The sequence below is a fragment of the Microplitis demolitor genome, chromosome 7, assembly GCF_026212275.2.
Source record: "Microplitis demolitor isolate Queensland-Clemson2020A chromosome 7, iyMicDemo2.1a, whole genome shotgun sequence".
Classification (NCBI taxonomy): domain Eukaryota; kingdom Metazoa; phylum Arthropoda; class Insecta; order Hymenoptera; family Braconidae; genus Microplitis; species Microplitis demolitor.
This window is the reverse complement of record NC_068551.1, coordinates 17,785,011-17,799,480: the sequence shown is the minus strand read 5'-3', so window position 1 is coordinate 17,799,480 and position 14,470 is coordinate 17,785,011. Positions and strand designations below refer to the sequence as shown.

The 14,470-nt window shown below is 27.3% G+C and overlaps 3 protein-coding genes across 4 annotated transcripts; 2 read left to right on the top strand and 1 right to left on the bottom strand.

Moving 5' to 3' along the window:
• The first annotated feature begins 250 nt into the window (after nt 1-250).
• Nucleotides 251-2,017, top strand: LOC128668232 (uncharacterized). The gene is made up of 3 exons (XM_053740665.1): nt 251-921; nt 1,002-1,107; nt 1,177-2,017. Exon 3 carries the CDS (start codon nt 1,209-1,211, stop codon nt 1,797-1,799), a length of 591 nt encoding a protein of 196 aa, XP_053596640.1. The 5' UTR covers nt 251-921; nt 1,002-1,107; nt 1,177-1,208; the 3' UTR covers nt 1,800-2,017.
• An 861-nt stretch (nt 2,018-2,878) lies between these two features.
• On the bottom strand, nt 2,879-7,001 carry LOC103574093 (SHC-transforming protein 1). 2 transcript variants are annotated; one of them, XM_008553445.3, is made up of 9 exons: nt 6,586-7,001; nt 6,214-6,333; nt 6,053-6,123; nt 5,913-5,973; nt 5,117-5,454; nt 4,801-5,039; nt 4,575-4,724; nt 4,144-4,382; nt 2,879-3,646 (listed from the first exon to the last, which is right to left on the bottom strand). In XM_008553445.3, the coding sequence occupies exons 2-9, from the start codon at nt 6,313-6,315 to the stop codon at nt 3,512-3,514; spliced, it is 1,335 nt and encodes a 444-aa protein (XP_008551667.1). In that variant the 5' UTR covers nt 6,316-6,333; nt 6,586-7,001; the 3' UTR covers nt 2,879-3,511. The 2 variants fall into 2 exon arrangements, with proteins under 2 accessions (XP_008551667.1, XP_014295385.1); XM_014439899.2 differs by lacking the exon at nt 6,586-7,001 and adding an exon at nt 6,409-6,496.
• Nucleotides 7,002-9,142: 2,141 nt separating this feature from the next.
• On the top strand, nt 9,143-13,493 carry LOC103574092 (COP9 signalosome complex subunit 2). Its single transcript, XM_014439902.2, has 8 exons — nt 9,143-9,322; nt 9,557-9,751; nt 10,600-10,725; nt 10,808-11,150; nt 11,249-11,387; nt 12,691-12,907; nt 13,050-13,190; nt 13,287-13,493. Exons 1-8 carry the CDS (start codon nt 9,269-9,271, stop codon nt 13,404-13,406), a joined length of 1,335 nt encoding a protein of 444 aa, XP_014295388.1. The 5' UTR covers nt 9,143-9,268; the 3' UTR covers nt 13,407-13,493.
• The last annotated feature ends 977 nt before the right edge of the window (nt 13,494-14,470 follow it).

The window sequence follows — 14,470 nt, the reverse complement described above, 5'->3', positions numbered from 1 at the left end:
ATTTTTATCGTTTAGCAAACAGCTGCTATCTGCAAATGCCGGCAAAATTGTCCCCTATACGGGACGTCAGGATCGAGGAGGATTATAGTCGTCATGGCAACGGTTGCTATGGAGACTTTGATTATAATAATGGTTGCTATGAAGACTGTTGTCATGGCAACGGTTGCTATAGGAATTGTCGTTATGGCAACGGTTGCTATGGAGATAATTGGTCGTGTTAGCGGCTACTCTAGTAGCTATCTTAGTCAAGATCTTGAAATCACAGTATGTATAGATATTAGACTAGGCCAAAAAAATCGACTATTTTCACTCCTTCGAAAGTTATTCAGGTTATTTAAGTCGTTTTGACTCAACTTCAACCTTATCTTCTAGTATAAAAAAAGTTTGTCTATTCAATTCTTCTTTAGGCACATAAAGGATCAATTAAAAAATTATGCGCGTCATATAAATCACGTCACATATTTTCTATAGCAGACGACAGGTGTGTAAAAGCATGGAGAATTTTTCCTGATATTATTGAACCCTTAGCATTAAATTACTGTATTTATTTAACTACTCCAGTAATTAATATCGCATCCGTAGGGTGAGTGTCGGAAAAATTAAATTACATAATTGATAAACTTTTAATTAATTTACATAAAAGATTTTCAGTTTGTGTAATTATTAGTAGCAGTGCGAGGCATCAACTTTTAATGTATGATATAAAAAATAAAAGTAATTAATTTGAGGTTCTAATAGTTAATATGAGGTAATATTTTGTAAAAATAAATAATTTTTTTAGATAAGTATCAACATAATCAATCAAAAGATCACGATAAGCAGATTCTTGATATTTCTACACTTGAATCTTTACTAATTTGCGTGACATCTTCGGAAGATTTCACTTTACGCGTATGGAATCAACAGAACGATCTTCTGAAAGTAAAAAAAAAATTAACTAATTAATTAATTATTTATAAAGATAATTTGAGTAATTATTTATTTGTTGTATAATTTATTAGATAATTGAAATAAATTTAAGTGCAAGACAACTTACATTTTCTTCATTAAAAGGAGACATTATTTTTAGTTGCGGCAAACATTTGTATCTTCTGCCTTATGAAAATTGTAATTAATTTTTTCTTAATTAATTAAATTATATTAATTTTTGTGATGATAAAGATTTTGCTTGTATAGATTTACCAGAGCGGTATAAAATTGAAATCGAAATGAAAAATATTTGTGAAGAAAAAGAGGAAGGTTTAATAGCAAGAGATAAAGATGATGATGAGTACATTGAATACGAAGAGGATGAAATTAAAAGCAGAGCTTTGCATCCGGTTAGCAGTGTGCCTTTATGTTCTTTGGACCCTTCATCAGACATTCCACGTCTTGGGACATTTTTAAAACAACAAGAACTTATGCATTTTAAATCACGTGACCGGGACATAAAGGCAATCGAGCAAGGCACTGCTGAGCTTTCTGAAAGACGTAAGAAAATGAAAAAGAAAAAAGCTCTCATTAATTACGACGAGTGGAGCAAATATGTTGATGATCTAGCTAAAGATATTGACAGTAAAAATAAAAATAAAAACAATTTTTCGTATGATTTTTTTCAACAAAGGCGTAGAGTTTTAGAAAAATCTTCAAACGCTTCGGATTTAATGGAATTTAATTACGAATGGTTTAAAAAAACTATTCCTAATTCTCTGGTATCAGAAAAATTAAAGGAAGATAACAAAGAACCTGAACCTCCAACAGAAAAAAAGACACATAAATATAAATATCCAGAGGTTTGTTATAAAATATATTCGAGGTGAATAGTTCGAACTTACAAATTATTTGTATCGAATCGAATCGAATCGAACTATTCTATTCAAACTTAAAATCGAATAATTCAAACCCAGGTAGCACACTTGCCTTTGTGACATCTATAAGATGTCAGTTTTCAGGCAACTTTCTGACTTGTCGATAAGGCATCAATATGTTGACAAACGATCAGAAATTTATGTCACCGAAAAAATACCTACTTAAAAGACTTAACACAAGTGACGACAAAAAGTAAATCACAAATAGTGGTAAAATAAGTCATCTAAACGACTTTTCAATTGATATGAGGCAGGATAAACAACACGACTCGTCTCTGTCTCCGGAACCAACATTTGCATGTCGTATTTATACCAAAAAAGATGACTTTGAGACAAAAAAAAATTTGTCTTGTCCTTTTAAAAGACATCTTAAAGTTGACTCTGTGCTACTTGGGAACTTTCGAATTTTTTGAATTATTCAAAAATTTACGAATAATTCAAAAATTTTATTTTCAACGAGTTGAAATTTTAATATTTTTTAAAATAATTCAAATTTTTGTCCGAAGTAGATAGAGTTCAGACACGAATCTACGAAATAATTAATTTTAGTTACTTAAAAAACTCAGCTCTCCCCTAAAATATATCAATTAATAATTTTATTTTTTCATTTTATAGATGATTGATGAAAAAGATTTTGATAACGGAGATTTATTAAGCATGACCTTATTCGAAGATTTGAATGAAATGTCAAATGATTTAAATATTTAAATTAAAAAAAAAATCAGATAATTTATGAGGTAAAAGATTTTATTGACATGATTAAATGACTTGAATGATTATAATTAATTAATTAATAATTATGATAGTATGATAAAAAATGCGTAGCATTAATTGAATTACAAATAAAATACCTAACAAATAAGTAAATAATTATTATAATGCATTGCTATTATTTTTTCATGTATGAAAATATAAAAAAGTGCGCTATAATTTAATATATATATATATATATATATATATATATATATATATATATATATATATATATATTTGTTTTTAAATATATAAATTCCAAATATCATAGTCATAAATTACTCTCCGAACAATGATTTTTATTTTGAATACTTGTTTAGTATGACACATAAATTAATAATTTATAATTTTTAAATATTTCATCTGTTAAATATTTTTATCCAAATATACTAACTTGTATATTATAGTCGGTCTCTAAAATACATACATATAAAAATAAAATTATGCTTCGAATATAAGTAGGAAGATATTTAGCTACATGGCTACTTAACATTTAAAAGGTTCACATTAATTGCTATTACATATAATTATAATTTATATTATTTATAATTCATTATTTAATTAAATAGCCAGTTAATTAATCAATGGATCAATTAGTTGGTTAAAAAAATATTCAATCGGCAGGAAGAATATTTACATAAAAAAAAAGAAAAAAAAAATAAAATAAAAGACATTTAAAAATTTTAAAATGCTAAATTGTGGCACTGATTTATAAAAGCCTTAACTGCAGTCTCTTTCTCTTCATGTAAACTTTTTTTTAGTGATTTAAAGAGACTTTTAATCACTTAAAGTTTCCGACGTTCTTTTAAATTGTATACAATTATTTTTTTTCTCAAATTTAAATTTAAATACATTTATTATAAATCTTGTAATCTCCCTGATAGTTAAATTTAATTAAACAGGAATTAAAATTAAAATTCTGTACGTCGAGGTACTGGGTATCGCAATACCAAAGCACTGTCTGCTGATATTATTGGCAAGGCATTATCGCAATGATGATTAACTAAATGACTAACGCTATCAAATATGCGATCCTTTGTTCTAACCTGTAATTAGTTAATGTATTATTAATTAAAGAAATTCTCAATCAGTGTTCCCCAGTTTTTTAAAATTTTAAAGGCTTTCAACTGTCATCATTTTCAACAGAATCGCCGTCTAAGAAATTCTGCAGATAAGATTCAGCTCCCTGAGCTCGATAACGGCGGGAAGTTTTGGAGTTTTCCCGCAAGGTCAACTATTTTTCATATTTTTGAATAAATTTTTCCCCTACAAAATTTGAAAATTCTCTCTTAAAATTGACATGAAGATTTTACTGAAATTCATTTTCTAAATTCTGTTTAACTCCCAATTGATATCAACTAAGTAATTTATTAAAAATTAATGCTTCAATTTTTTTTTTATTAATTGATAAAATTTTTATACGCTTTTGACAGTTGAGTCATTGGAAATTTTAAAAAAGTGTGGGTGACACTGTCTGAAAATGGCTTTAATAAATTTAATAGTAAAAAAAAAATGATTAAATTTAATAATAATAAATAATTACCACTCCTTCGGGATCAATTAATAGCAAATGTTTAGGTGTCCCGTTGTTCATTCCCGTGAGAACATACTGGCCAGGAGAACCTTGAGATTCTCGTACAAGAAAATCACCATCTTTAGTAAGCATTGATTCAGCTTCCGACCTACTGACACTCCCATGGTACCAGACCTCTTGTTTCAATTGTTGTTTTTGTGATCTTGGACTCAATTTTGTCAGTTCTGATATAGCTGTGCTAAATGGCTCTAAATAATAATAATAATAATAATAATAATAATAATAATAATAATAATAATAATAATAATAATAATAATAATAATAATAATAATAATAATAATAATAATAATAATAATAATAATAATAATAATAATAATAATAATAAGTATTTTGTTAATTTAAATATTAATTAATATAATTGACAAATAATAAATGCTTACGCATATCAAAGGCATCAAATAATGATGAAGTTTCTTTTCTACTGTCTCTGTTAGCAGCGATTACTGTATCATTAACATAATTATGTTCAGGTGGCGTTAAAGGCATCACAGTTGCACCGTCGGAATTTAAATCAATAAGATTTCCGGTTTCTTTAATAAAAAATGAAAAAAAATTATTTAACTACGAGCTTAATAAAATAAAATAATATAATGTTTAAATAATTACCAGGCCATTGTTGAACTGAAGTATGTCTACCCCTTCCATTAGGATACTGATCTGATATACATTGTATATTATTCGAACTCATTGAATTTGAATTTGAATGGTGATGCTTCAAATTAGGAAGCGTTGAAGCCGTAATAGGAAGTGGCGGTACCGGAGGTGGTCCTATATCCGGTGGAACTTTGCCAGGAAGATCATTATAATAATCACGATCTGGCTCTCTGAGTCCATTTAATACAGGACTGAAAAAATAAATAAGTAAATATAATAAATAAAAATTTTAAATGTTTGAGGAAAAAATAAAAATTAAAAAAATTACTGCAGAGTTGATGGTTTCGTTAAAAATTCTTTAAATCTCAATTCAAATGCTTGACCAATTGTCGAAATAACATCTTGAGCTAGTCCCCCACCGCACTCAAGTACATAGCAAGCTCTCCATTCCTGTATATCTTTCGCAACATAAGCGACAAAGTCGAGAATTTCAGTGTCACCTCCAGAAGCGAATGAGATACGCGGCATTTCATGTTTAGCAATAACTTGACCAGTGTCCAAACTTGTGAGTGCTAAGCTGGTACTGCTTATTGTTAAATTAATGTTGTCACCAGCATGCTCCATGCGAGGCTTATCAGCAATAGCTTTTAATACTTTACGATCAACCTATTAATCATAAAAATTAGTTAATTGACTGTTACTTTAAGGGAAACTCGTAGAGTAAATGATAATTTTAAAACAATTTTTCTCAGAGACGAATTAGAATTTTTGAAAATCCGAAATTTTTAGCCCTCTGTTAAGGTTTAAAAAAATGCTAAAGACTTCCTAGTTTAGGTTTGATATCAGTTAGGAGTTGAACGAGATTTGTAAATAAATTTCATTAGAATCTTCATGTCAGTTTTACAATTTGAATTTTAAAATTTTGTAGGCCAAAATTTTTTCAACAAATTCAATTGATATGATTGTAAGTAATTTTTTTTTAAATTCTATGTTGCAGCGAAATTATCCTCTTTCAATTAAAATTTTAATTTTTTTTTAATTAATTAAGTCATTAAAAATTTTCAAAAAGTGGTAGCACTGTTTAAAATTGTCCTTAGAATAATAAAAAATAATAAATTACTTACTCTTCTTTTTTTATCAGCAGATTTCAAACCCGCTGCTTCACAAACTCGATTAATGCATTCTCTAAAAAATGAATTATAATAAAATATACAAAAAAATAAATAATAAAAACAAAATTCAATATAATAAATATATAAATTACTTGGCAACACATGATCTTGTTTCAAAATCTAAACTTTTCATCGACGTGTAAACTTCAAGACATCCAATGTACTAAAAATCAAAGTAAATGAACAAAAATAAAAATCATTAAAAATAAGTGAATAATAAATAAAAAAATATAAATCAATAATTGCTAATTACCTTTACAGCATAGGTAATCCCTTCTTTGCTCACTAAATGATCAGGGTGTAACCATCCTCGTGCAGGTTTGCTTATAAAACTTCCACCTCCACCAGCAGCCATGACTACATTCCAAATTCTCTGTAAAAAACAAACAAATGACAATAAATAATAACCATTTGAATTACTCGTAATCATAAAAGTAATTGACTGTACAGTAAACTCATCCATGATAAGAGAAAATAGCACTCGTACTATCTCAGACGAGAAAGTAGATCAAATGATAGTACAAATGAGTAATCTAATTGGAATTTCAATGTCTTTGGAAAAGACTCAACATTTGTAATGATTTTATAAAATTAAAAAAAAAATATTTCATTCACTTTTTCTTACCTCGTGTTTTTGTAATTATTGATTACCACTTATTTTATAAATAAATATAAATAGTTTAAATTAAAAACATTCTTGTTAATAAAAAATTTTGCTAGGCCAATACGTTACTTAAGATATAATGCCGTTAGTGTATATATATATCTATATAAGTATATATATGGATACATGAAGGAAACGTATATATATATAATAAATAATTACAATTTTTAGGGTTAAAAAAATTAACTAGTCATCAATACGGCAGTACTGCTAATGATTGTGTTGATAAAGAAAATTTTAATATGGTAATAATATACATATAAATATATAAATATATACACTTCATATATATGGATGGATGTATGTATATAAAACGATAAATAATTAAAAAACCGTGGAACAATGTCTCATGAAATTTGACAGCTGATCAAGTAAACTTTTGCGCATGACTAAATGTATGACACTTAGGTCGTGTTCGCTGACATTTTTTTTCTTGGCGCAGGCGCTTTGAGTTTTAATGCTAAAAGACCGCAACGCAATTAGTGAATTTTAAAAATTGCGCGCTAAGAATTGGATGCGCGCGCACGCTTACGTCAGCCAATCAGTGATGAGGATTTCCATCGGCTCGCTGACGCAGTTCCAGTGCGCTGGTGAAGTCAGTTGGTCATTTTTACTTTCGAGTCAAACAAAAGCTATCGGTTCTGTGTTAATAGTCAGTTAATTTCTGATAATTATTACGTTTTTTATTATTTTAATTAATTTACAAAGGCTAGATTATTCTTATAATAGTTGTCGTTGATTCAAATAATAATTTGTGTTAATTTACGGGGTATTAACGGATAAAATAGTAGAGTTTTCTTGGACTGAGTGTGATGTAGCTGACAATTGGCAATTTTTTGAATTTTATAATAAAATGAGTGAAAGTAGCAGATAGACAAATTTAAAATTATCAATAATTAAAGTGAATAATTGATCAAATAAAATTTAATAAAAATGAGCATTTAAAGAATTTTGAAATTAATAATTGCATTTTTTACAAATATTTTTTTTTTACTTTTTACTTTATTTATTTATAATTCTAAATTTTTCTGTTGTCTATTACATTCACACTCATACCTTAGACGTGATCCGGGTGTTTGAAACAGTGGAGAGATTTATCAAATTTATTTATTATGCGCTAGTAATGAGAATCATTAATAAAATATTGATGGAAATAAAACTTCTCAAGTGTACTTTTAGCCTAATTAATATTCATTAATTTAATTTAATATTTTAATAAAATTATTCAATTTAAATTTTGAAATTTCGCGCCAAGATGGCGCTACTGCGCGTCGTATTTAACGTTCGAATTTTTTCTGAAGTGGGGGGAGAGAGAGAATCGCAAAGTCGATTGCTGTGTATCAACTGGCGGTTCGATAGCGTCAGTCAGTATCATCGACAATGGCAGTAGTAGTCTAGATCCTTCTTTGTTCGTTACGTTTGAATTGAAACACAGTATTGCAATGGCGTCGTGTAAAATTGTGCAGTGATAGTAAAATTTATCTTTTATTAATTTAGATTGTGTAAAGTATTTGTAGTGTAGTTAAATTTTGAGTGCTAGTGAAAGGTGTTACATGTTCAGTGCTAGTGTAAAGTGTTAAGTGGTCAGTGCTACTGTAAAGTGATGGCTGAGCTGATGGCTGATGCTGATAATATCCAAGTTCCTGAGCAAAATCATCTGGCATCGTCTGGTGGGAAATAGCAGTTAAGTGACGTTTGTTTAGCTGCAATACACTTGGAGCAATTTAATTCAAATCTCCAAGTGTATTAGGACACCCTTCTGCGTATTATTTCCCCACCAAGGTTTGTTTAAACACTTACGTGTTTTTTTTTAAATTTTTTAAATATTTTTCTATCATATACGGCCGCCATTTTATTTTGACGTACAATTTTTAATTTTTCTTCAATTTATAATAATTTATTCTTTAAATATTTAAATTTATTGCGCAAGTAATAAGAATAATTAACAAGGGTGCATTCTGGAATGCACCCATAATTTGTACAAGACGATTTTGATGTGCAATTTTAAAAAGTATTTTCTATAAATATTTTGTTTCTTTGTTTAAAAGAAATACATTTTTTTACTGTTGGCTATTTTCAGTATCATCAATAAAATGATGGTATAGTTGTTATTCTTCAATATCAAAAATTAATGGATTCAATCTCATAGACTATTAGGTGTCAGCCATCAGTAAGAAATGTTTTTAAAACAAGAAACTTGGCTGTTACTAAATAAATTTACTAAAAAAAAAAAATGAAACTGAAGTTAGCCGAAATCTAATAATTTTTGAATTTTTTTAAAAACGATAAATTATAAAAAAAAAATATTTAAAAAATTGGACTTGTAGTTTTTTAAATTTTCTACTTGCGCATATTTTTAGTTTTTTTTTTTTGTAATCAATTTGTCGAAAAAAAAATCCGAAAATTTTTAATTGTCTGCTGACTTCAAGATCATGAAATAAATTCAAAATTTTTCGCGCTATTTGCGGGCATGCAGCCGTATAAAAGCGCATGCGTCAAAAAGAGGAATGAGATGACGGATGTTGGGTTGTGTTGAATCTTGAATTGTTGAGTGAAAGGTTAAAGTTTTCGGTTGCCGCAAGCTTATTATTACTTAATAGTAAATATTAATTTTGTGTTTATTGTTATTTATCAATAAAATAAAATGTCTGACGGCGAAGATGACTTTATGTGTGAAGAAGAAGAAGATTACGGTCTCGTAAGTATTATTTTACATTTATTCAATAATTTTACCGGTAATTACATATTTTGTTATACGTTTTAAGGTTATAGTGACTTTACATAGAGTAAAAATAGACTTAATATTTTTAAATATGCTCTAAATACTTTTTTACTTCTCAGAAAATATAATTTATTTCTATATTTTTATTTTAAAAGTTAAAAAATATTTTTTTTTTTTTTTTTTACCAAAAAATTTATTATTTATTTACAGGAATATTCAGAGGATTCTAATTCAGAACCTGATGTTGATCTAGAAAATCAATATTATAATAGTAAATCTCTAAAGGAAGATGATCCAAAAGCAGCGTTACAAAGTTTTCAAAAAGTTCTGGATCTTGAAGCCGGTGATAAAGGGGAATGGGGTTTCAAAGCTCTGAAGCAAATGATTAAAATTAATTTCAAACTTGTAATAATCTTTTTTTAATTAATTATCATTGCAAATGTGCCCGAAGATCGAAACGTTTTTCGCGCAACAAAAAAAAAGTTTTAGAAAGTAAAAAACTTACTAGGTGACTAGATTTCTGAAATGTTTCGTATATAAATGCTGGTATGTTCGCCGAAAATCTTAGACTACCTACAACTTCGAGAACTTTCTCTTAAGTAGTCGAATTACATAAATTTTTTTTATTTTCGTTGGTCGAAAAACAGTCCGATCTTGAGTAACATCATTGCAATTAGTTTTTTATGATACTAGGATCGAAATTTAAAGTTTCAGTGTCTCTACAGCCAGTCGTAACAAGCAAATTTAAGTTCAATGCTGCGAATGAATATTAGCAAACGCGTAAATTGTGACTGCCTTCAGTCAGCAGCAGAAACAAACTTGTTTCGTCCATTGGGAACGAACAAATAATGTTTCTGCCCGACTTGTCATTTGTTTACTAGTAATTTCAGAGCATTAATTTTATTTACGTAAATGACAGCTCTGACTGTGATTAAGTTTTGTAAAAATTAGTATTAATAATAAATAGTATTTATAGTTTCTGCTTAATTATAAATTGCAAATGGCAATTGAATAGTTGATGACACTATTGGTCTTAAATTAACTTGTTTCTGACTAGTTGCTGACACCGAAACTAAGTTCTTATGCAGGTAATCATAAAAAGTCTAGTGTGTAACTCAGGATAAAACACAATTTCAAATTGCGGGTGATGTCAGTCTTCACCCTGGTCTGAAATCGTGTGTTTCATCCCTTGTCACACAATATACTATTATTTTTCCTTAATAATAATAATTGTTAATTATATTATTGTTTAGAATAATTACAAAGAAATGATGACGAGGTACAAACAATTACTAACGTATATCAAAAGCGCAGTAACGCGAAATCACTCTGAGAAGTCTATTAATTCAATTTTGGATTACATCAGTACCTCCAAGAACGTAAGATTACTTTTGAATTATAAATTTAATTAAAAATATAAAGACAAAATTTTCAATTTAATTTTTATTCGAATTTTTGTAGATGGAATTGCTGCAAGATTTTTATGAAACAACTTTGGATGCTTTGAAAGACGCTAAAAATGATCGATTGTGGTTCAAAACAAATACTAAGTTAGGAAAACTTTACTTCGATCGTTCAGACTTTAATAAACTTGCTAAAATATTAAAACAACTGCACCAGAGCTGCCAGACTGATGATGGAGAAGACGATCTGAAGAAGGGAACTCAGTTGTTGGAAATTTATGCTCTGGAGATTCAAATGTACACTGCGCAGAAGAATAATAAAAAATTGAAGACTCTGTATGAACAGAGTTTGCATATTAAAAGTGCTATTCCTCACCCGCTTATTATGGGAGTCATCAGAGGTAATGTTATATTTTATTTTCTAATGAATGAATAGTTGATTGATTGGAACTAAGGAACTAAGTAACGATTGATAAATTTAACATTAAATATTTTGTAGAATGTGGCGGTAAAATGCATCTCAGAGAAGGTGAATTTGAGAGAGCGCACACAGATTTCTTTGAAGCTTTCAAAAATTATGACGAATCTGGCTCTCCAAGACGCACGACGTGTCTTAAATATCTTGTTCTTGCTAATATGTAAGTTATTTTTTTTTTATTCAAATATTTACTGACACTAAAATCAAAGTAAGACCTAGATTATAATAGAATTTTTTTTAATTAAAATTGATTGAGTATGAATTTAATTTTTAAATTTGGGAGAGAGTGAAGTTTTTTAAATGAAAAATTTAATAAATTTAATCGTAGGGATTTTGGTAGTAAATAATACACTAGGAATAAAATTGAATTGTAATTGCACTGTCATAAACTAAAATCAATTGGAATTAAATTTTATTCCTGATATTTATACCCATCGTACGAAATCCTGATATTTTATTTATTCGTTTAATATAAAAACCAAGAAATCATGAAATATTTTATTGAAGCTCAAATTTAAAATCAATTTTTTCACTGATAAATATCGATAAGTAATAAAAGAAAATACTGAGTACATTTTCGATTAATTTTAAATTTTTAGTTTGATGTAAAATTTTTGTTTAGAATCTACATATTTTTTTTATACTTTTAAAAATTGCTTCTAGTTAAAGAGACTAGATAAGTGACGTTTTTATTTAAAGTGTATGGGATGTGATAAAAAGAAACAGTACATTAATAATAAAATAGATTGCGTCCGCTAGTCTGTGGCATTTATTAATATTTATAAGCGTATGCGCGACTCTATTTTCACTTGTAAAATTACGCGGATAATTTTTTTCTAATTATACTCATAAATAATTATTTCAATACAAAGACAAATATTTGATTTTTATTTAAAGTATTTATGTCTTTATAATGCAAAGACATAAATTTTCAAATAGAAAACTTTTTAAATTTATTGGGTAAAAAATGCTTTTTACTTTATTAAATTCCTCATATATGAAAGTACATAAAATATATATTGCATTGAAAGAAAATATGACTTCTACTAAAAAGTCTTTATTGATTTAAGAAGTTAATTTCTTCATAATTATCGAGAAAATACTTTCTTGTCTCGATAATTGATTGACATGCAATAAATTTCAGTTTTATTTCAATCAAATCATTGATTAATTTTTCCGTTGCTGTCAAAATGATCACAAATTTTTTTGTGTTGAAAAATTTCGTGAAAAATAGTTGATTTATAAAATCAAATAAAAATAATTGTCAAGTCGGAAAAAAAATTGTTGCGAAGAATAATGTCCTGAGATATTTAAACCGATGTACTGAGATAACAATTATTCAATAAGTATCCGGTGTTTAAAATAAACATTAATTAAAAAAGTATTTTAATTATTTTATGTCTGCTAATTACTATTAAGAATAATAATAACAGTTAATTACTTAATCAATTAAATGATCGCAGGTTAATGAAATCAGGAATAAATCCATTTGATTCACAAGAAGCCAAACCATATAAAAATGATCCTGAAATTTTAGCAATGACTAATTTAGTATCAAGTTATCAAAACAATGACATAAGTCAGTTTGAAGATATCCTCAAGCAAAATAGAAATAATATAATGGATGATCCATTTATTCGAGAACATATTGAAGATTTATTGCGTAATATTAGAACTCAGGTAATTATTAAATAAATAAATTTTATAAATGATCAAATATCGTAATATTAAAAGTATATAAATTTAAAAGATAATTGAGATTTTCATCTTAACACTGAGATGTTAATTTATTTTTATTATTAATGTAAATATTATTCAACAGGTCCTTATAAAACTTATCAAGCCTTACACAAGAATTCACATCCCATTTATTAGTAAAGAATTGAATATTGATGCATCTGAAGTTGAAAGTTTACTCGTGTCTTGTATTCTTGACAGCAGCATTCGAGGCCGTATTGATCAGGTTTGTGTTTTAAAATTAATATAAATTGATTTTTAATTAATTATTATTATAACAGACATTTAATGTTGAATATTTAAATGTTAAATATATTTTCAGGTGAATCAAGTACTTGAATTGGACAAAAAGTCATTGTGTGCAGCTCGTTATAATGCTCTTGACAAATGGACAAGTCAATTGCACTCATTACACCTCGCTGTTGCTAACAAGATGTCATAAACAATTTTTCAATTATTATTAATATTAATTACTATTATTATTACTAATTATTAATTACTAATTCTAAATAAATATTAATAAAATTAACTGTTAATAGTATAATTTATAAAACTCGTGTCACTTTTAAATAAGAATGTTGATTAAAATAAATTCGAGTGGTATTTTATACGTAAAAAAAAAAAAAACAGCCGCTTATACCTCGATTTTAATTGACAAAAATTATATATATATATATATATATATATATATATATATATAATAAGGTATAAGAAATCAATAATACTCTTTATAATTTTAATTACCGTCACTGATCAATTATATTTTATTTAAACGGGTTAAGGATATTTTATTTACACCGAAACAAATATAGGTTTGGTAAAACGTTTTTTTATTTTTACGTGTTCCAATTAATAATAATACAATGCGTTTTTACACGTTCATATTAAATAACAGCGTTTTTATTGATCGGTATTTTTTGTTGTTTAATTTTTCTTATAAAGTGTAAAAACTTTTTATTAGTCAACTGTATGCGTACTTACAAGTCGACATATATGTGAGAATATATAAATATATATTAAACTGTGCCAAATTTTCGGTACCTTATGAAAATTACGTTGTATGTAACATAGAACAAAAATGGTACTAATTTGAATCCTCCAAGTCAACTACAAAACGTGCGCTCGCTTAAATAAAATTTCCCATTTAAATAACATAGAAAATTTTTTTTTTTAATTTGGAATTTTATATTGGATAAAAAAAAATAACGATTTTATTTGGCATAGTCTAATATATATATATATATATATATATATATATATATATATATATATATAAATATAGTCAATAGATCTAAATGTCTTGGTGTTTCCGGTTGTTCTAAGAGAAGCTCCACGGCGGATGGAGTTGTTCTATATGTCTGAGACTCGGAGACTAAAGTATTGTTATTCCGACTGCGTACACGCCTATGTAAATGTTGGCTCACCTACAGAGTACACGATAGCTCTCGCGATTCACCTTCAAGCTCTAACATCCAACATCTTCCTCAACCTCTCACTACTAAATTA

Coding starts and splice junctions, on each gene's coding strand:
- LOC103574093 (XM_014439899.2), bottom strand. Junction 5,455..5,912: donor CTGCTGATAAAAAAAGAAGA/GTAAGTAATTTA, acceptor TATGATTAATAG/GTTGATCGTAAAGTATTAAA. Junction 4,383..4,574: donor ATTTGATGCCTTTGATATGC/GTAAGCATTTAT, acceptor ATTATTATTTAG/AGCCATTTAGCACAGCTATA.
- LOC103574092 (XM_014439902.2), top strand. CDS start 9,269: ATGTCTGACGGCGAAGATGACTTTATGTGTGAAGAAGAAGAAGATTAC. Junction 12,908..13,049: donor TGCGTAATATTAGAACTCAG/GTAATTATTAAA, acceptor ATTATTCAACAG/GTCCTTATAAAACTTATCAA. Junction 13,191..13,286: donor TTCGAGGCCGTATTGATCAG/GTTTGTGTTTTA, acceptor ATATATTTTCAG/GTGAATCAAGTACTTGAATT.
- LOC128668232 (XM_053740665.1), top strand. CDS start 1,209: ATGAAAAATATTTGTGAAGAAAAAGAGGAAGGTTTAATAGCAAGAGAT.